General features: G+C 50.8%; 12 protein-coding genes across 12 annotated transcripts; 8 read left to right on the top strand and 4 right to left on the bottom strand.

The window, feature by feature from the left end:
• Positions 1-56: 56 nt before the first annotated feature.
• Malapachy_2995 (hypothetical protein) lies at positions 57-1,717 on the top strand (the record flags this gene model as incomplete). The annotated part of the gene is made up of 2 exons (XM_018137476.1): positions 57-1,629; positions 1,677-1,717. The coding sequence occupies 2 exons, from the start codon at positions 57-59 to the stop codon at positions 1,715-1,717; spliced, it is 1,614 nt and encodes a 537-aa protein (XP_017994147.1).
• A 985-nt stretch (positions 1,718-2,702) lies between these two features.
• Malapachy_2978 (hypothetical protein) lies at positions 2,703-3,620 on the top strand (the record flags this gene model as incomplete). Its single annotated transcript, XM_018137460.1, has 1 exon — positions 2,703-3,620. The coding sequence occupies one exon, from the start codon at positions 2,703-2,705 to the stop codon at positions 3,618-3,620; it is 918 nt and encodes a 305-aa protein (XP_017994004.1).
• An 89-nt stretch (positions 3,621-3,709) lies between these two features.
• Malapachy_3006 (transcription factor e 2) lies at positions 3,710-4,079 on the top strand (the record flags this gene model as incomplete). The annotated part of the gene is made up of 3 exons (XM_018137487.1): positions 3,710-3,866; positions 3,898-3,966; positions 4,000-4,079. The coding sequence occupies 3 exons, from the start codon at positions 3,710-3,712 to the stop codon at positions 4,077-4,079; spliced, it is 306 nt and encodes a 101-aa protein (XP_017994187.1).
• Positions 4,080-4,083: 4 nt separating this feature from the next.
• On the bottom strand, positions 4,084-4,829 carry Malapachy_2986 (pyridoxamine 5 -phosphate oxidase-like fmn-binding protein; the record flags this gene model as incomplete). The annotated part of the gene is made up of 4 exons (XM_018137468.1): positions 4,084-4,204; positions 4,236-4,438; positions 4,522-4,742; positions 4,772-4,829. The coding sequence occupies 4 exons, from the start codon at positions 4,827-4,829 to the stop codon at positions 4,084-4,086; spliced, it is 603 nt and encodes a 200-aa protein (XP_017994077.1).
• Positions 4,830-4,921: 92 nt separating this feature from the next.
• Malapachy_2991 (4-coumarate- ligase) lies at positions 4,922-6,801 on the top strand (the record flags this gene model as incomplete). Its single annotated transcript, XM_018137472.1, has 6 exons — positions 4,922-5,870; positions 5,901-6,038; positions 6,066-6,083; positions 6,110-6,385; positions 6,413-6,719; positions 6,747-6,801. 6 exons carry the CDS (start codon positions 4,922-4,924, stop codon positions 6,799-6,801), a joined length of 1,743 nt encoding a protein of 580 aa, XP_017994151.1.
• Positions 6,802-6,821: 20 nt separating this feature from the next.
• Malapachy_2988 (hypothetical protein) lies at positions 6,822-7,265 on the bottom strand (the record flags this gene model as incomplete). Its single annotated transcript, XM_018137469.1, has 1 exon — positions 6,822-7,265. One exon carries the CDS (start codon positions 7,263-7,265, stop codon positions 6,822-6,824), a length of 444 nt encoding a protein of 147 aa, XP_017994084.1.
• A 3,490-nt stretch (positions 7,266-10,755) lies between these two features.
• Malapachy_3004 (hypothetical protein) lies at positions 10,756-11,430 on the top strand (the record flags this gene model as incomplete). Its single annotated transcript, XM_018137485.1, has 1 exon — positions 10,756-11,430. The coding sequence occupies one exon, from the start codon at positions 10,756-10,758 to the stop codon at positions 11,428-11,430; it is 675 nt and encodes a 224-aa protein (XP_017994185.1).
• Positions 11,431-12,276: 846 nt separating this feature from the next.
• Malapachy_2998 (oxidoreductase) lies at positions 12,277-13,570 on the top strand (the record flags this gene model as incomplete). Its single annotated transcript, XM_018137479.1, has 2 exons — positions 12,277-12,799; positions 12,828-13,570. 2 exons carry the CDS (start codon positions 12,277-12,279, stop codon positions 13,568-13,570), a joined length of 1,266 nt encoding a protein of 421 aa, XP_017994156.1.
• Positions 13,571-13,684: 114 nt separating this feature from the next.
• Malapachy_3003 (bsp1 protein) lies at positions 13,685-14,431 on the top strand (the record flags this gene model as incomplete). Its single annotated transcript, XM_018137484.1, has 2 exons — positions 13,685-13,728; positions 13,756-14,431. 2 exons carry the CDS (start codon positions 13,685-13,687, stop codon positions 14,429-14,431), a joined length of 720 nt encoding a protein of 239 aa, XP_017994184.1.
• Positions 14,432-15,703: 1,272 nt separating this feature from the next.
• On the top strand, positions 15,704-17,328 carry Malapachy_2996 (glycoside hydrolase; the record flags this gene model as incomplete). Its single annotated transcript, XM_018137477.1, has 3 exons — positions 15,704-15,712; positions 15,747-16,049; positions 16,081-17,328. 3 exons carry the CDS (start codon positions 15,704-15,706, stop codon positions 17,326-17,328), a joined length of 1,560 nt encoding a protein of 519 aa, XP_017993646.1.
• Positions 17,329-17,595: 267 nt separating this feature from the next.
• On the bottom strand, positions 17,596-18,369 carry Malapachy_2968 (golgi reassembly stacking protein 2; the record flags this gene model as incomplete). Its single annotated transcript, XM_018137450.1, has 3 exons — positions 17,596-17,608; positions 17,631-18,081; positions 18,330-18,369. The coding sequence occupies 3 exons, from the start codon at positions 18,367-18,369 to the stop codon at positions 17,596-17,598; spliced, it is 504 nt and encodes a 167-aa protein (XP_017993960.1).
• Positions 18,370-18,663: 294 nt separating this feature from the next.
• Positions 18,664-20,466, bottom strand: Malapachy_2962 (gmc oxidoreductase; the record flags this gene model as incomplete). The annotated part of the gene is made up of 1 exon (XM_018137445.1): positions 18,664-20,466. The coding sequence occupies one exon, from the start codon at positions 20,464-20,466 to the stop codon at positions 18,664-18,666; it is 1,803 nt and encodes a 600-aa protein (XP_017993967.1).
• Between the last annotated feature and the right edge of the window lie 16 nt (positions 20,467-20,482).

Genomic DNA, 20,482 nt, shown 5'->3' with positions numbered 1-20,482 from the left:
GCGGCCAGCCACGCCATCTGATGGGAGGCCACATCCTCCACCACCACTGGCACGATATGAGCGGCATCGACCCAGGGCCACTCCTCGAGGCCGTGCTGACCTCGATTGATGAGGTCAGTGCAGCGTACATGGCATGGAATGCGGCATCGCCGGGATGGGACGCTGGTCCTGACTTGGAATGGCGTGAGGGCGCCTTGGTCGCGACGCAAGCGGCTGTGGCTCGAACGCAAGTGCCGGTCGTAGCAGAGCTATGGCCTGAGCGCACTGGACAGCCGCTGCCAGGCCTGGCTGCCTTTCGACAGGCTGTACAGGCCGAATATGAATACGTCACAGGTACTGGGACGATAGATACGTCTACAAGCAATGCATCGTACTTGGTGGCCTTCTGGAGCGAAGTATTGCATGCGCTGTGTAGTTACGGACCAGTGACGACCCTGAACGTAACGCGAGCAGCCTCAAAGCCCAAAGGTAAGCGAAAAAGTTATGACGCAGGGCCCACTACGTCGCCTATCCATATTGTCGGGCGACAGGGCACCCATTGGATTCGTCTCCTTCCTATTCGCTTGGATGCTTTGTTGCGGGAATGGCAAGAAATGGACCATGTGCTCGCCAATAACATCGAAGCAGACGAAAACAGTGCTGTTCCGCCTACGTCGATTGTCCAGGCAGCGCGAGAGATGCTCGCGGCGCGGACCACAGAGAGTGTGGAGCTTGTCCTCACACGGCTGTCTCCCGCAGACGTAGAGCCTTCGTCTGGTGAGGTAGCACAACGTCTAAACGACACAGTGCGTGCAGTGGAAGCCATGGGTGTCCATGTTCGCATGGGCGCCTCCAAGGCCGTGCCTCTGCATATCCAACTACCACGCCCTCCCCCGCCGCAAGTATGGCATCCCACGCGGACCATCAATGTGGATGTTAGTGCAATGATTGCGCTTTGTAGCGACCTCTCGCATGGATACACGCGGGGCCTGGAAATTCATGCGAACCGCGCTTTGTCCTTGCAGGCCCAGCACGAAAACGACATGCCGTTGTGGCAGCATTTGCTGGATTATGCGTCAGGCCCTCTTCACCTCGTGGCCACCCCTGATACGCTGGCTAAATTTACTTCGATTGTGGATGCGGTGGCCTCGCCACGTGAGAAAGAACGGGCTCTCTGGCTATGTGGACATCGACAAGGTCTCCGCCCCTGGGGCCCTTTCCAACGTGAATGGGAAGAGTGCCTGCCTTTGCCGGTACGCACCCTATCGATCGAGACCTTGCCGGTGATCCCGGAAGAACAAGTGCAATCCCAAGCTTATGCAGATGCACTTGCCACATTGAAAGGTCGTACACGTGCCAAGTCCTTAGGAACATCGCCTCATACGTGGCAAGCGCTGCAATATGGACTCGCCCTGGGATACACAACATTGTTGGCCCATGCGAACGGCATCGAAGAGCTTTTACAGACGGCTGGCCCGCTCTTAAGTGCCTTGGATGCTTCGCCGCACGCATTGTTCTGGGTTATTCAACCGCGGTCCTTTGTGACGCATATGACGCAAGCTGCATCGATGCCAAGTATGCGGTCTGACTCGGCCTCCTCTACATCTAATTTGCTGGCCAGTAGTGATGCTGTCTCGCCACTTCGGCCTAGTATGCTTATGTCCCACGCTCGAACTACTCCCGTTCAACGCATGCAGCGATGGTCGGTAACAGCATGGAAATGGCTACAAGGACCTGAAGTGGTGTCCAACCAGCCGTTACGGCACTATCCCTGGTGGCCATGGGCTACTTTGGAAGCCAAATGGTGCCAATGGACAGAACCCATCGCATGGACGCCACCTCCTAAACTCTCAGATCCATTTGTGTCGGATTCGAATGAGAGAATGGAACTCAGTACTTGGAATGCCCATTCGCCGTCAGTCCTCTTGCCATCGTCATCCAAGCGGTCCTCATTCACACCGACCCATGTACGGCCATTTTCATATACGTCTTCAGCGACGCCCTCCAAGCATTGGTGGGATGCCATAAAAAGAGATGTACTGCGAAACAAGTGGCATTGGATTGTACTCGCTGCCGTATGTATCGGCTGGCTATTTGGATTTGCTGTAATCGTACACGAAACCTGGTTCGAGGCATCTGTGCTTACGCCTACAGGCTGGGTGAAGCCCACGCCACTCGATTGTACAGCTACATTTTGGGGCAGGAACGCTCAGTGTGGCTTGGATGGCAGTGCATGCAGACCTTTTTCTGATGCCAGCATGCCATTCCGGTGCCCCAGTGGGTGTTCAGGTGTTACCCTTCTAAATGAGCGCATTGTGGGTGATACATCCTATATTTACCAGCCACTAGTGGTCGGTGGCGGAAATGGTACTCCGTACCGTGCTGATTCCTTTGTGTGTTCGGCGGCCAAGCATGCTGGTCTCATTCAGCGCCATGGTGGATGTGGTATATTGCGCATGGTTGGCACATTTTCACGTTATCAAAGCAACGAACAAAATGGTATTAAAAGTGCGCCTTTTTCTAGCGCCTTTCCCTCGTCTTTTGTACTACAAGCGCCGCAAGACCAATCCCACTGTACAGACTATCGCTGGCGACTGTATGTCTTGGACGTTGTATTCTCTGTCTTTGTTACGCTGGTGTTGCGCCCTATGCCTGCCGTTCTCTTCTGGATACTATCATGCATGGGATTTTGGCACGTGAATTTAGCATCAGAATTGCGCGATATGCCCCCGCCTATTGGCGATGCGGTCGGCGATTTTGGACCTTTCCTGTTCGTGTGCTTCGTCATTTGGTATGCCGGTTTACGTCACGTATGGCCAGCATTCCGACCATTGCCGCTCGAGTTTGGCATTGGATGGCTTGGTCTTTGGTGGATCGGTGTCCTTCTGGATGTCGTGTTTGCCGATGTGCCACTCTCGCGTTTGACGGGACACGATATTGCTCAGCAGCCAGGTGCGCTGACGTCACTGGTGATTATTGTGGTTGTGGTCATTTGCCTGGCCATTAACCAGGTCCGCGTTATTCGCAATGCAGGCGTACTGCCCAAGTTCCTTACATTGTACATTATTGCTGCCATCATCCTTGGTCTATGTGCTGCGGTACCTAATGAGGTTGTGCGTTTACATCATTATATCATTGCGCTAGCGCTCTTGCCAGGCTGCTGTTTCCCTACGCGTGTTTCGATGCTGTGCTGTGCCATCCTAGTGGGCATGTTTATCAACGGTGTAGGACGCTGGGGCTTTGATGGTCTGCTCCAGGATGATGCAGTGGTGCAAGGCGATGCGACAGGTTCCTCCGCCTTGCCCGAATTTAGTGCGTCACAAGATCAGCCAGGCGTCATCCAATGGATGCCCATCCCATCGCATCTGACCGATACGTGGACAGGCTTTTCGCTGCTGGTGGACGACGTGGTTCGTCATGTGGGGCCTGGCACGTCTTACAATTTGACGTCCTTGCTGGATACTTTTATGACGGATACATCGGAACGACTCCCTGCGACTGACATCCGGTCCACAATTGAAAACAGTGTACATTACATTCGTCTCGCATATGCTTCCATGACAGGGACAGGTGATTTTACCATGCCGGCTCTGGCATGGCTCAATGGAACCTTTGTTCCACCGCCCCCCGGTCGTTCATAGTTCATATCTACCGACAAGCTCATAAACCCTAAAGTCATGTGGAGATAAATTCGTCGTATTTTCTCTATTACGATCCACCCTTGTCGCCCATGTCTGACCAGGACAATGGCGAGAGCTGTGAACAGCTCTTGAATCTCCTGCACCAACGTTTAATTGCTACAGGAGAATGGTCTAGTCTTCTGATGCAGCTGCGTCAGATGCTAGAAGATAGCGGCTGGGAAGCCAAACTGCGGGATCATGCTGAGCGTACGTACATGTTCCTTGACTTACATGACAGAAGAGGCCCGCTCGCAGGAATCCTTGCATCTGGCCACTATGGTTGACAAGCTAGGAACTTATGCGCATGGTATGTGTGCTTGTACTACTTACACACGCCTAGATACGTTCCCCGAGTCGATCCGTGCATCGATCGGTGCCAAGCTGCGTGACTTTCTTGATCGTAACCTAGAGGACGCATAAGACTCTATGGCGCTACTTCAGAGCTTGTCCATGTACGCTTCTCTTGCCGCACAAAAATTGTACGACGAGCATGCTGCAAATCCAACATGTCAACCTCTTTTGGGTCGATGACGACAAGCGCAAAACTGTCACACGTTAGTATCCTGTCATGCGTACTTTTCAGGTAGCGTTTCATTTGTATTATTGGCCATCATATTGCTTGACATGTCTTTGACCTGGGCAGAGGGCTGGCCTGGTGGTGGGCCGTAAAAAGCACTCTGCATTGTCTCACTGAGGCTATTCCATACACGCACGCGCTCACGATCCCAGTCGAGTTTCGATGTCTTGCCCTGCAGTTTGTGGTCCGGAAAGCGGTGCCTCTGTGGATGTACGCTGGACGGAAGAAGGTAGGCATGCCCGCGTATGCGATACTACTAGGTTGGCCACGCGTATGTAAACGTACCTGTCTACGCTCCGGTGCGATGTACCATGCAATTTCCACAGGCGCATCTGATGCCTCTAGGATTTGCTCTGCTTTCGCAGATCGCAGGTCCGTTGTTGTTAAAAGACAATCACACTCTTCACCCTCGGGACATGCATCATTAACAAAACCACGATGAACGACGTAGCGTACACGCGGTATAGGGGCTGGATCTCTCGCTAGTGTGGCCAAAGCATAGAATACTACACCACTTAGCTTCTTTTATACGCACATATCGAGCGGTCTGTATTGTACTTTGCCAGGGCCTCGGTCAATGCGCCTTTCCACATGGCAAGTGGCACCCGGGACTTTTTGTGGAGAACCTTGCCCAAGTGTCAAAAATAGGGCCGTTGAACAAGTTAGGGAACTCATTTACATCACCATGCTCCATTCGTCCCCGTACAAGCCTTTGGAGATTCCAGAGGATCTATCTGTTCCAGATTTTGTGCTTCAAGCTACATCTGATCAGGATGAAGCTATGCCGTTGCTGTATCCATGCCCTCAGACAACACGGAAGTCCACTACGCCTATTTCGTTAGGCCAAGTGCGGGCCCAGGCCAAAGCCATGGCCACGTCGCTGCTTTCGCCCCACATCGAGGGCGGTGCGTGGAAGAGAGGCGATGTTATAGTGGTGTACTCAGAGAACCAACACGACTATCTCTTGGCCGTCTTGGGTGTAATGATGTCGGGCGGTGTGGCTGCCCTGTCAAACCCAATGTACAAGCCGGATGAAATGCGTCATGTATTTGATTTAACGAAGCCACGCGCCATTCTAGCTTCGGTTGCTACGTACGAAAAGGCTGTACAGGCGGCTAAGAGTTATGAGGAGCTTTGCAAGCATGACATCACCGTATATGTGTTTGACGAGGACCACGAGCGCAGCTACTTAAAGCTCCTAGTGGAGCCTGGCATGAAGCTGTACAACGACGGGGATGACGCTGTGCATCGTGTACCATTTTCCCCGAAGGAGCAAGATGCCATTTATTGCTTCAGCTCCGGCACGTCTGGCTTGCCCAAGGCCGTCCGACTTTCGCACTTCAACTTGATCGCCAATGCTATTCAAATGACGGCGACTCTAGGTGGGCGTATCAACAAACCCTCCGAGAAGTTTATGCAGTGGTATGATCAGCCAGAGGCGCCTATTCAAGACGGTAAGAATGAGATACATTACTCCATTCTGCCTCAGTTCCATTGCTATGGAATGCTCACTTCGCTTATCAACTTACACACACTCACGCCAGCCGTCATTGCAGCGCGCTTTTCACCTGAGACCTTCTTTTCTACCGTAGAAGAGTTCCATGTTACTTTCGCATTTGTTGTCCCCCCTATCAGTACGTATACCGATGTTTGGCTAACCTCAGTGATTGCACTCGTTCGTTCCCCTCTTGCGAAGAAGTACGATCTTTCTTCCATCAAATCACTTGCGTCCGGTGCTGCGTCTCTCTCTAAGGAGCTGTGCGAGCTTGTGCGTGACAAGTATGGGCTCCATGTAACGGATGGTACGTACCTTTACAACTCACCATCAGGATACGGAATGACGGAGAGTATGTTCTGCGTCTACTCACAACAGTGTCTCCCATCATTGCCTTGCAAACGCAGCGTGACCTGCAGTATCATAAGCTCAATGTCGGCCGTCTCGTATCTAACACGGAGGCATATGTCATTGACGTCAACACTGGCAAGAAAGTAGGGGTAAACAAGCCGGGCGAGCTTCTGGTTCGGGGTCCCCAAATGATGCAGGGCTACCTTGGCAACGAAAAAGCAAACCAATCGGCGTTTGCTATGGATGACGAGGATTCTGGCCGTTTCCTACGTACAGGCGACATTGTCTCGTTCGATGATAAAGGTACGTGGACATGCATACTCATAGCAGGCTACATTACTATTCATGATCGCGTCAAAGATATCATCAAGTACAATGGGTACCAAATCGCTGCCTCAGAAATTGAGGCCATCATCAATTCCATCCCCCATGTCCTTGAATCAGCTGTTGTGGGTAAAATTGTAAAAGAAGATGTCGCAAAAAATGAGCTGCCTTGGGCCTTTATTGTACTCCGGTCAGATGCACCCGATATGTCTGAGGAGAAACGGTCTGAGGAGGTGATATCATATGTAAACGAGCGTGTGGCGGGGTATAAAAAGCTCCGAGGCATAACTTGGACTGACCAGTTGCCACGCAGGTATGTTGTTTTCTTTTAACATCACAGCGCCGCCGGGAAAGTGCTCAAGCGCGAGCTTAGGGACCAATTATCGCTTGATTAAGCACACATGTAATTGATCTGTTAGTGCATACCATACTTGTCCATGATTTTGAGTGTGTCCACGTCTGGTATTAGACCTTTTGTATGCAGGAGATAAGTGACAATATCCCACGCCTTGGATCGTACAGCTGTTTTCAACAAGGCCAGGTCCACAGAACAACGATCTGACAGTTTTTGGCGTTTCGGCGGCGTGGCATCGAGAGGGGGAACAGCTCGTGCACTAGGGCGCTGTGGCCGTCTCGTCCGGCGAGCCTCTGTCAGAATACGCAGATTCTCTGCAATCAATCGAAGTCGACTACGCCATTGGTACTCCAATTTGTCGCTTTGTTCCACCAGCAGCTGAACGATGGGTAGATGATGCTGTTTTACAGCCACGTGCAGGGCAATGTTCTTTTTGAGCGACGGATCTGCACCGGCCGCCAGAAGTAGGCAGATCATAGGAACGCTGTTGAGATGAACGCACATGGCGAGAGGGTATCCATGTGAAGAGTTGGGCGATGCATGGTGCAACAGGATCATGCGCAGTATTAACTCAAGGTGTGAGAAGGGCGGCAGAAGGATCTTCGTATTTGACATGGACGTAGGGACCAGCTCACAGACAAGTTTGACAATGACTTGGTATATAGGTTTCACATTGGAAGGTACCAATGAATAGTAAGATATAGGATCGTAGAGATCAGCCTTGTGGAAAAGTCTTTCAGGTAGTGCGTGGCACGAGATGTGCGATGGCACAATGGCGTATGCACCTTCTCGCGTAAGGGAAAACATCCCATAAAGCTGGGATATATTGCCGAAAATTGGTGACTGAATCATAATTCGTTCCACTTTGGCTACAACCTCCGATGTGCAAATACCATATCGAGTTACATAGGACAATATGTCGCTCGTCGCCGCCCGTCTTAGTGAAGTCGCATTGCCGGAGGGAGGGTGCACTGTAGGTAAGAACGCATACTGGAGTGACACTGCCGTGGAGCCACTACCGCTTCCTTGTGTAAATCGAAGACCATACGAATCAAACCAGCAGCAGAGAAGGTACTCAGCCTTGATGACATTCGGTGCATTGTTGCATGCATATCGTAAAGCACGACAAACTTGGGCAAGATTGGGGCTCCGGGAAAACAGAAGGATGCACCAAATTATCTGGACATGAGCATGCACAGAACATACCTCAACAGGCAGGCTTGTTAACTGTATTGGCTCCTGCCCTGCCATGCAACACGCAAGCAGGCCAGGCTGTGCAAATGCAGCGGTGCGATCGCAAAAAAATTGCTTGGCAAGAAATGTCGCTACCTTGTGGAGGTTGCATGAAATCTTCTGCTCGGCGCGTTGATACACTTGCCCAGGGCCGACTCTTTGTGGGTGCAGCTAAGGTGGCTGTTTGACGCTACATGCGGTTTCCTCTTAGTCTACTCCCTTCAAAATGGCCTAAACAAAAGCTTTATGACTACAGTTATGACCTGGCAGCACCAATGTTCCTTAATATTGCGTTGCTGCCATTTGTATTCGTCAACCCGGTGCGTCACTGGTTGGGAGAACGCTCCTTTCTTTGCTTCGTATTTGTTCAGTAAGTGCTGTGCCCACTAACTATAGCCTTGCGTTTTATCCAGGAGGGAGTACTGTCGGGTCCCATCTCGAGTTGGTCTTCTTGGGTCTTATATGCAGCACACTATGGCTGGCCGTAGGCTTCCTTATTGTCTGCTGCCAGGTGTGGCTCGATCGCCCCAATCCCATCTATACCGGTCTTCAATCTCGTGGCCTTGGTTCAGCTTACATCTTTGTCTCATTTTTTATCGCAGCTCTTATATGGAGTCGCATTCCACGTCTTCGTCCAGCTATGCGAGTGTCGATGTTTGTATCGACATGGCAGCTTACTGGATCCGAGCCTGAAATCTCTGCTAGGAACTTCACGAATCTGTTTTACCCCATTCTTGTGACGGCAATCCTAAGTGCCTTGAGCAACTTGCTCTTCCCACAAACTGCTTATGGCTCGTTCTTTCGAACATCATCTACTGCGTTGCATACCATTTCCAAAATGGTGGAGAATGTAATGGATGATTTGGATCACGAGCTATCACACTGGTTCGATAAGCTATCTACATCTCGCCCTGTGTCAAATACACAGCCTCTTTTCAAGCAATCAAAAGCTTTTATGGATATGCAACGGAGCCTCCATGGGAACGTCCAAAAAGTGCAAGTGTTACAGGCTGCGTCTCAGCACGAGCTCTCCTTGGGACGTGTACCAATATCCTCGTGCGGTGCAATTATTCCTTACTTAGCAGATGTCAACACTTGGATGCGAAGTGGGTTCGGCCTCTCGCAGCCTAATGAGGACTTTGAACTCCCGATTATCCAAGATGTACTGGATCATCTGGACGAAGAGTCTCCTCCTTGTTCAGCTCCACATACCCAATCTACATTCGAGCGTGTAAGCGTTGTGGAAGTCGAAGGTCGGCGTGATTTCGAGCATGCCGTGGAATCCTTTCGTGTGCTGCGCTCGTCTTTGCTCGATGCACTGGCCATGCTCGAGGCTCTAATGGATACCTGTAGCGGCAAGAAGAAATTGTATACCAGAGAAATGGCCACCATTTTTGCATATTCCCTTGAAAATGTCCATTCCGATGATAAGCAGAAGCTCAACGATCCCCAATATCTTCTAGCTCAGATGGCTCATCAACTAGAAGTTACTAAACTTCACTGCCTTCATGAACTATACGGTCTACTTTATAAGCGTGGATTAACGAACCCTGACTTTGCTGATCTTGATGCTCCTAATCCATCTGCTACCATTTATACTCCCCCACATTCCGCAGCGGCTACGCCTCTGGCTCCTACGGGGATCGAGAATCTATTTCGAAAACCGATGGTGTTTCGACCAGAAATGTATTTGTTGGCACAGTTTTCACTCTCTATATTTCGACTTGTGGATCAAACTACGGACGTGCTCAACAACTCCAAAGCAATCGCACAGCATCTAACAGAAAATCGTCTCTGGAACCTTCATCTTCCTCGCATGAATTTTTGGAAATGGCTTACCTCCTCGAGTGGGGTAGATATTTTGCAACCTACCTCGAACTCTGACTTTTTCACCGTATTCCTGCAAAACTACATGCATCACTCCAAGGCCAACAACGATTTGCATTCCGACGACGAGGACGAGGCTGGTTCTGCCAGAGATGTTACATCGTTTGTTATGGATGAAGGCACGACGCATACGCGATACAAAACGTATGCGGAAAACATTGCTCGCGCCTCATATCATGTCCGTCGCCAAACAAAACCAACAGGGTTTTTGCAACGGATAAGGCTGGCATGGACGAATTTTACTCGTGCTAAATTCGTATTGTGGTGCCGAATCCGGCTGTCTCTTTTATTGCATGACCTTAAAAGCTCGCATCATATCCACCTGGCTCTTAAGCTTGCCTCGGGTGTAACTCTGTTTTCTATGATTGCTTTTCTAGAACCTGCGAAACTGTCGTGGTGGCACAACGAGAACGGACAATGGATGATCATCTCCTATATTTGGTGTTTGGAAAGTACAAGTGGTGATATGTTTCGTGTTTCTTTGTGTCGTTTCATTGGAACTATTTTGGGTGCGATTTCTGGGTTGATTGCCTACGAGATTTCTCGAGGTAATGTCTATGGTCTGTGCGTCCTTATTACGGTGCTTGAGATTCCGCCGTCGATCCTTCGTATGCATTCTAGTTTTCCTCCACCGTTGGGAACTGTGATGGGTTTAACGACGCCGATCGTCGCTATCGTTCCCTACCTCCAGCCTAAATGGTTTGGTCCGGTTCATGTTGCCCTTGTCCGAAGTTATATGATTATTCTTGGGATTGTTGCAGCTTTGTTGGTGAACCTTATATTTTGGCCCTACCATGCACGGACGAAATTGTTAAAAAAGCTGTCGAATACCTCTTTGCTGCTGCAGTACTTTTACTTGGGTTTGGCTCGCCAGATGATTGAGCACGGGTTTAAAACGACGCCTGAGATGTCCAAGAACTTCAAGGATATGGAAGGAAATATTCGCTACCAGCTTGGTCAATGCCAGGGTCTTGTGGGCATTATGAGTAATGAGTTTAGCCTGGTTCCTAAACCAGTGGCTATTCTCAACCGCATTTACAGCCGACTTGACTCAATCTTCACACTCTTTGTGGCCTTACGTATGTGTCGTGAGACCGGCTTGCTACAACATCACCAGGAAGCGGTATACGATGTTCTTCCTTTGCGCCAAGAGCTTGTCTCCACAGTTCTTTTAGACTTGTGGATGCTTGGCCAATCCCTTATTACTCACACCCGAATGCCACAGTTTTTGCCATCTACGAGACGCTCGTTGGAAGAACTCATTGCTGCCATTGCCCTCAGCTATGGAGAAATTTTGAACGAAGAGAGTATGACAACAGCAGCATGGCGCCGTACGTACGATGGACCATCCGTGCCCCAGCGTACATTTAAAGAGCCGTTGAACTTGGATATCAATGGTCATCCTTCCTCGCGCAAATCGAATAAAACTGTGGAAGGAACGTTATATATATTGGCTGAGCACTCTATTCTTTCTCAGGTGGTATATTCGCTTGAGGCATTACTCCAGCTTATGCGATACATGCTGGGAGAGTTGCGTGTTGTACATTAGTGAACCATGGATAGTTAAGAACGCCGTAATCCTCTCAAGGGCGGTTGTGTGCTATCACCAGAACTTAACATAAAAGCGCCACTGATTTGTTTCATGACAATACGTGAGTGCGTAAGCTGCGATTCCATGCGAAGCTGGTATTAGTGGGCAGGAAATCTAACGTACAGGGTCCGTCTCGTTGCGAAGTCGCTCTATCTCTGTGCGAAACCAATGCATCGTTTCCCATCGTGCCTCCATCGTAGGAATAGCTAGCATAAGAGATACTTTTTACTCACATCTAGTAGACCGAATAAAGCTCCGATACAGAGCTAAAGCCTTCGCTTGTAGAAGAAAGGCTTTCAACGAGGGACCTTGGGTCGCCATGATTGCAGCGTAGGCAATTTCGTCGGTAGCTTGCACGGACCTTCGCTCGCGAACGAGGGGCATCACGTGTTCTATGGTTGCAAAAGTGAAAGGCGCCGCCTGCCTCAGTTTTTCTTTCTTCGTGCGGCAACGACGTCCATTTCGTGTTGCACACCGAATGTACAAGCTATGTTCTGATGTTGCATTTGCACGTTGGACTAGCTTTTTCTTATTATGTGCTCGGGGTGTATTCAGCGGGCGTCCAGATAAAGCGACTCCAGGGGGATTGCCATCCTTCGTGCCTGTTCTTGTAACAGGCCCGCATGGACATCTTAGTACCCATGCGACTAACAATGCTTGTTAGCCGCGGGTCGGTAGTCCATACATACTCATCAGATTGCGTGTATATTCGCTACGTAGTATTGGCATCCATTATCTAGCAAAAGCTGACTTGTTGGGGCACGCTATTTATTTCCTGTACACTTTACGCTTCAGACATCCATCATGCCTGCGATTCCTGTGGCATTGCTTGGGTACGGTAACTCGGCCCGTACTTTTCATATTCCCTTTGTCAAGTCGCTTCCTGGTCAATTTGAGCTCAAGATTGTGCTTCAACGTCCGCGCTCCAGTACATCCACTTCGCCCGATGCTCGGGCTGACCTACCAGATGTACAGGTGCTGCCGGACCTTCCTGCTGTGCTGGCCGCGATGCCTCAAGGTCCTGGCCTTGTGATTGTAACAACTAACAATGCGTCACATGTGCCTTACGCTAAGCAAAGTCTTGAAGCAGGGAAGCACGTCCTCATTGAAAAGCCTGTTGCTGTGCATGAGCGCGAAATTGAAGAGCTTGCCAATCTGGCGCGCAACAAAGGCCTAGTGTGCTCTGTGTATCAGAACCGACGTTACGATGGTGACTTTCTCACCATTAAATCTTTGCTGGCAGACTCATCGCCAACCAATCCTTCTGCGATCGGTATCCCTACATACTTTGAGTCTCGCTTTGATCGGTTCCGCCCGATTGCCAAGGGTACGTACTTTGTATGCTAACAAGTAAGGTGGCTGGCGTGAAGAGGTGGACCCTGTAAAAGAAGGCGGTGGCATGCTCTGGGACCTCGGTGCCCATCTTGTCGACCAGGTGGTATCGCTCTTTGGTCCTCCTAGCACCATCTTTGGCACTGTTCGGAATCAGCGTGCACAGGGCGCCACGCAGGTCGATGACGACTGGATGGCCATTTTGACGTATCCCACGATGCTCCCCCTTCCAGCTACGGCCTGCCCTGCAGGAGCACGCCTTGGTGGCTTGCGTGTCGTGCTTGGATCTTCGTGTCTTTCCACGCACGTCGATGCCGAACAATTCCGTTTCCGCGTAGAAGGCACGGCAGGCTCCTATGTTAAGCATGGCACAGATCCACAGGAAGGTCAGCTTAAGCTAGGCTGGACACCTGCGTCCAAGGGTGATGCCTTTGGTGTATACCAAGACCATGAGCCCGCAGCTGTGCGTCTTGGTCGTCTTACTACGACAGTGCAAGACAATAAACCCGTGACGGCAGCAGCTCCTCCTAGGCTCACTGCGAGTGATATCCCTACTCTGCCTGGCAGTTATATCTCCCTCTATCTTAACTTGTTCGATGCTATTCAAGCCGCTACACAAGCCGCTCAGAGCGGCCAGCCAGCGTCGGATGCGATCGATTCCATCCTTGACATTCAGCTTGGGCAAGTGGCTATTAGCACTCGTGTTTTGCGCTTGATTCGTCAGAGCTCGGAGGAAGGCCGAGTCCTTGCGTGGGCGACTGCCTAACTTGGGATGACGCCTCCACTTGTAGTACTCGTAGGTCAACGTGTTCGAACCATTGCACGGTCCATGCATGGCGTCGGGCGCATTGCAAGCCGTCTATTATACCCCTTTCGTGTGATGTCAAGCCCTTCGAAGCGCGCAAGCCACTTGTTGGATCTTTTGTATGTCGACTTTTCAAGCGCTTCTAGGCCCCCTATCTCGACACCGTCGCCGTTTTCGTCATGGCGTGTCGTGTCTCTCAAATCTGAATGTCGTCGGTTGGGCCTAGTGACATCGCGCAACAAGCAAGGCCTCATTGCTCTACTGGATCAGTACTATGCAACACATCCTGAACTCTCCATACCGCTAGAGGAGCCACGTACTTCGTCCGAGCCAGCTGTCCTGGTCATCTCAGATACGGACTCTACTACAACGCATTCGTCGGATTTTGAAATCATCGAGTCAAAAAGCTCACCGAGGAAAAAAACAGATTGTACTACGTCCTTGTTAGAAAAACAAATACGGTCTATCCATCTGGATAGTGATGTATCCGAGCACCATGAAGACGAGAACAATACCTCGACGTCGTCCGTGCAGAACGATTCAGCCGACGATACGGACGATGGCAGCTTCTCCACCGTGGAAGAGACTGTAGACCTCTACGGCCCCCAGCGCAACGATATGGACGAACCTTTGTGTACTGCCATTTTTTCCGACACAGAACTATACCAAAGAATTCTACGCATGGAGCCTATCAGCCTGGACGAGTTTATGAGCGTGGCTCAGCGATCTGGCACCCTTACAGGGTCCATGACGCGCAATCGGGCGCGATTGCGCACATGGTTGGATACCCAGGGCATTTGCTTTTATGAAGCGGATTTATGAGAGCCATCATGCCCTACTCTGCCACCAACTCAAATCTACGCCATTAGTCTCATGCTGTACGTACTGAACCACAAAATAGACTTGATCCGTAGCTGCATTTTTGCAGACATATCGAACGGGCTGACCATCCCAGTATTTCTGTACTAGTAGGGTTAGCAAGTACGATGCAACGTACGGTCAAAGCGCAGACCTCCGTAGGGAATCACAAGTTGGAGTCTGGGGTTAGTCACTGGCACACGCACGTATTGAAGTCAATCTGTATGTTAGAGCACTGACCCGATATACATACATATCCATTGCAGAAGTCGGATGTAATCACGTCATGGGGCGTAATGAGCAGCTTTTCCCGACGCCGTGCATCTCTGAGCCAAGCCGCTCGTTGCTTAAATGCGTATACATTGTGCTTTTCATTCAGCTGTTTCACGCCGTTCTCATCCAAATCGAGATCTTCCAAGAGAGAAGGCTCCGAGTCTTCGTCGATGTGCTTGTAAAACAACGGAGAAATGTTGTCACTCAGGTAATCCTCTTCTTTCTTCGGATCGGGGAAAGCAGGCCATGCACTGGAGGCAAAACACTCCGTCGCAGATGTACAATCCTCAAAGGCCGTAGTTGACACCCGATCTGCTTTCACACGATACATCGTTGCGAGAAGCGGCGAAAATGCCCATGGCTGATCCGAATACAGGTCGTGTTTCACTTGAGTGAGTTTTTGTAAGACGTACATGTTGGATCCACCACGGAAATAAAACGCAGAGCCACACTAGTTCCATAGGGCAAATGATCCTGGTATGTAAGTACATTTCGGTCCACATACGCGAATGGGCTGATCAAACTGATTTCCAAACACTAAATCGTTTGCAGACACCTCATGCAAGAAACGCCCTATTTAATGAGATACAGATCGGTCCACATACCTTGAATTTGGATGCTGTACGTCATGTGGTTACCATACGGCAGGGAGAAATAGGGAGCTGTCGTAGACTCTTCGTCCTGGTCTGAAGATTCTTTATGAAAATCCTTCACTCGGACAGTAATACGACCTTGAAACTCATCCGTATCGATGATGAATGGATTTTCATCGTCGTTCACAGACACAGGTTGTAACTCAGTGGCGGTTGGCCCCGCCGATATGCGAAGCTGCGGCGGCATGTCAAGAAAAGGCTGAGGTGTTGTGGAGACAGCCTAAATTTAACTGTTAGCTAAGCACGGGCCAATTGAGGGGTTTTCCCCGCCACGAATCCATCGGGCAAGGATCCTTTACGATACAACATCATGGACAAGGTAAGTAATAGGAAGGGTTGGTGCTCATGCGCAGATTATTGAGAAAGTAAAGAACAAGCTCGATGGTAACAGCAACCATGGCATGACTGCCAACACTGCTGTGCCTCAGCTCAATGCTCCTCTGGACAAGAAACTCGTGTACAAGGTCCGCAAGCAACGTGGTGTAAACCTCGGCTCATGGTTCTCGCTTGAGTCGTGGCTGACAGGTAGTCTTTTCCAACATGCCAAGGATCCGAAGGGTAGTGAGCTGGATATTGTCTCGGGCATGAACGCCAATGATGCCAAGGCCATGCTGGAAAACCACTGGGACAACTTTATCAACGATGGTGACTGGCAGGTACGTACAAGCGTAAATTCTGACCATGCAGTGGATGGCCGGTCATGGCATCAACTCGGTGCGCATTCCAATCCATTACGTACACTTCCTTGCTGGCAACCCGAATGTGCACGGCCTGCTCAAGGGCACGGAATTCGAGCCTTACGCCGCTGTGTACGAGGGTGCCTGGCAGCGTGTGGTCCGTGCTATTCAGAAGGCTCAACAGTTGAACATTGGTGTTCTTATTGACCTTCACGGTGTGCCCGGTGGCCAGAACAAAGATGGCCACTCAGGTAAGAGTGATGGAAAGGTGCACCTGTGGCACGGTATTCATGCTAGCTCGAACCGCAAGCTTACGATTAAGATTCTGGTGGCTCTAGCTTCTGCTATTGGTGGCTATGAGAACGTCATTGGCCTAGAGCTGATGAACGAGCCAGAGAACTCGGCAGCGCTGGAAGGCTTTTACATCGATGCCATCAAGGCCATTCGCTCCGAAGCCTCACCTCAGGGCGCTGAACTGCCATTGTACATCGGTGATGGCTGGGACACGTCACACTACACCGGCTTTGTCAACAAGCACAACGATGCTGGAAACCCGTTGGTCGTTGACCACCACTTCTACCGCTGCTTCACGCATCAAGACCACAACACCACGGCGAGCGACCATGCGAACCATTTGGAGCCAAACGGCGGCAAGACGGCTGTTTGGCTCAAGAAGATGTCGGACAAAGCGAATGGCTCCATAATTGTGGGTGAGTGGAGTGCCGCCTTGAACCCGAAGTCGCTGCACGGTCACGGCAACAAGCAGGAGGCACAGAGGGCCTACGCTTATGCCGAATGGCAAGCATTCGAGCACTTCACTGCTGGCTACTATTACTGGACGCTGAAGAAAGAGGGTGGCCCTGACCCGGGCTGGTGTCTGTACACTGCCATGGAGCAAGGTATAATGCCTCCTTCGCTGAACCCTCGCCAGGCTCTCCGCGGCGGTAATGCAAGCGTGCAGGAGATGCAAAGCCGCGCTGACAGCGTTTTGGAGCCAATTTATGAAAGGCATGTTAGCCACTGGGACTCTATGGGTGGCAAGTTCAAGCATGATAACTTTGTGGAAGGCTTCAAGTCGTCGTGGAGCGACTCGCTTGCTTTCCTGAACCATGATTCGGAGATTGGTCTTATCCCCTACCTCGCCAAGCTGCGTCTGGCTGCCTTTACGAACCAAGTGCAAGACAAGAACACGGCCTGGGAATTTGAGCACGGCTATGTGCAGGGTGCTATGGCCTTCCGTGAGTCGTTGATGTCGTAAAGCATACATCCTATAGTCGGCCTGTATACACGCCATGGGCAAACAACTATAGTAGGTACGAACCGCATTGCATTAGTTTATTCTTCTTCCTCTTCATGTATATTTAATGTAACACCCGTACTGGCATATTGCGCTGCAGGCGCTGGTGGCTCTGCAGGGATGGAAGAGGCATAAGCGTCCATTGTCTCCGGTGCCCCCTCGGGTTGGTAAGTTGGCTCTTCGTTGTAGGCGGAACCCAAGTTGGGGTCTTCCCATTGTTTTTGTGGCTTAGGAATACGATCTAGTATGAGTTGTAAACATACTTACGTAGCAATCCAAACCCTATGCCGCAGCCAAGAAGGCCTTCACCTCCCCAGTCTCGATTCGGCATTATGACCACTTCGCGCGTGTGATCGTAATCGCTGTTGTACACATACAAGGCCAAATTATGGTTAGCGTATTGCTCCACTAGCTGAAAGAAATCATGCTCTTTCTGCAAGGGACCACCAGTCCATCCCAAGATATAATCACCATAGGGGACCAAACCAGCCGAGTCCGCCGGAGATCCCTCCACCACATCAAGGACGTGCCAAACATGGCTAATGGTATCTAATGGGTTGCAGAGACGAAGTGTCAAGCCAAGTAGAGAGGGTTGATCTTGTGATGAGGTATGTGTTTCAGCCCATGCACGAGAAGGGACGAGATTGACATCGCGATACTCTTGTCGTTTGGAGTTCCACACGTTGAGCGTAATCATTTGACCCTCCATTTTCTCTATCATTTGCCAGGTTGCGTGAGTAGGAAATGATGCCTGATTAGTCTGAGATGCAACAGGTGGCCGAGCTGTCACATTGACAAGCGACTGGCCATTAATACCAACACAAAAATCAAAGAACGGCTCGCTAAAGGTCAGACGAAAGTATAAACATACAAGCCAGCATGTTGTGCAGGGCTCTTTTGTGCCACTCTGATAACATGATACCCGAGTTTAGGTGCTACTCAGTTAGCATAAAGCTACATACCATTTCCGTCGCCTTCAGGTCGACTCTCTGAGGCGCCCATGACGGCGGCTGCAATGCGGTAGTGAGGGACGAGCGTCGTGGGGTATCACGTGCAATTTCTAAGCCCAACAGGCAGGCCCAACAGGCAGGCCAATGTACCACCACCACAGGCAACCCTTTGACAATAAGAAAATACACACACATCTTTAAGTTCTTAAGTGCCTATGAAAGAGGCGCCCTACAGAGAGCCCCATTGTACTTGAATAGAGAAGCTACATAAAATCCAATGCAGCAAGACATAAGAGAAGAGGTTAAATCAAAATATGCTTGAAAACAAAGCTGCGATATAGTTAGCTTAGTTACCAAGAATGATCTCAGCAGCAATTTCAGCAATACCGTACACAACGGCCATCAAGTGAGTCGACATGGCCAAAGGCGTAACCGAGGCATCGACCACACGGAGGTTGCGGGTTCCGTGAACCTTCAGGTCGGTGCCAACGACACCACCATCACCACGCGGCATCATAGCACAGGTGCTGCTAGGGTGGTACTCGGTACCAGCCGAGCGACGGATCCAGTCCTCCCACTCAGAGTTAGACTGCACTTTGTCACCCGGAACGTTCTCCTGGCCAATGAGCTCCTTCAGCGGCGACTGCTGCGAGATGAGGCGAGCCAGCTTGAAGCCCTCACGGAGGATCTTAAGGTCAAGGTCCTCAGCCAGATAGTGCGGGTTAATAGTCGGGTAGTCGAACGCATTCTTGCTGTTAATGCGAACCGAACCACGAGACAGAGGGTGCTGAAGTGCAGCCTGAATACTAATCGAGCCAAACATGACGTTACCGAGAATCTCCACCGGAGACACATTCGAGGTGTAAATACGGTTAGCGATAGCTTTGTAGGCCTTGCGCTGACCTTTCTTCACCGAGTCGGCCACATTGTGGTTGTTCACAATGCTGTTCGCACGGTCCTGGATTTGGCTGATAATGCTGTCCTTGTTGTTGAAGAGGCTGTCCATGCTCACGTACGACACAGCCGAGTTCACATACGAGTCCTTACGAGCGTTGCCCGTCACCGAGGTGGGGCCACGGTCCTGGCTGTGCTTAGCCGAGAACGACATACCGGCCGAAAGGTGGTCCTGGAGGTTCTCACCGACACCCGGGAGGTCAACAACAACGTCGATACCAAGGCTCTGGAGGTGGCCAGCGTCACCAATACCTGAAAGTTGGAGAAGAGCAGGGCTGTTAATAGCACCACCGCAAAGGATAACCTCCTTGTTGGCGTGCACAGTGTGGACATCCTGACCCTTGCCGGACGAGTAGTGAACGCCCGTAGCCTCAACGTTGTCACGGTTCGACTGGTCAAACATGATCTCAGTAACCTGGTGGCCAGTCAGGACGTGAAGGTTACCACGGTCCAGAACCGGGTCAAGGTACGCGTTGCGCGAGAAGCTACGGTGCCAGTTGTCCTTGTTAATAGCCGAGTTAGCCATGTAGGTACCGTGGTTCTCACCACCGTAAGCATCGCTAGTGTAAGGAGAAGCAACGGAGTTGGCAGCCTCCATGAAGGCACCGATAGGGCGGTACATCACTGCGGGCCACGTAGTGTCAACAGGACCGTTATGACCATGCGAGTCAGGGTTGTACTGAATGTGAGCCTGGTCACGAACGCTCTTGAGAGGAGACTTGTTGTGCTCGCTCTTCTTCATGTGCGAGAGCATGTTGTCCCAGTTCCAGTGGTCATTGGCGTTACCACCGGCAAGGTCAGCCCAGACCTCCTGCTCGACACGGCTGTGGCGGACATAGTAGAGACCGTTGATAGCACTGCTACCACCCAGGACCTTACCACGAGGCCACGAAGCACGACGACCGTTCATGTTCTTCTGCGAAGTCGTCTTGTACTGCCAGTCGTACTGCGTGTTGACAGACGAGTCGTACAAAGTAGCATCCGGAGTGGTAAACTTGTCATTGTCATCGTAACCACTGTTACCGGCTTCAATCACGGCCACAGAGTTGCTGCCATCCGCAGAGAGACGGTTAGCAAGAACTAGACCAGCAGTACCACCGCCGACAATAACATAATCGAACGACTTGCCGTCCAGGTCCCAGCCGTTAGCTGTCAGAGAGCGACGATCAAAGGACGTCACGTTAACAAAGGCCATGGCCTGCGAAGCAGTC

This window comes from Malassezia pachydermatis, assembly GCF_001278385.1.
Source record: "Malassezia pachydermatis strain CBS 1879 chromosome Unknown scaffold1, whole genome shotgun sequence".
NCBI lineage: Eukaryota > Fungi > Basidiomycota > Malasseziomycetes > Malasseziales > Malasseziaceae > Malassezia > Malassezia pachydermatis.
The sequence above is the reverse complement of the archived record's forward strand: the minus strand, read 5'-3'. Positions and strand labels throughout refer to the sequence as shown.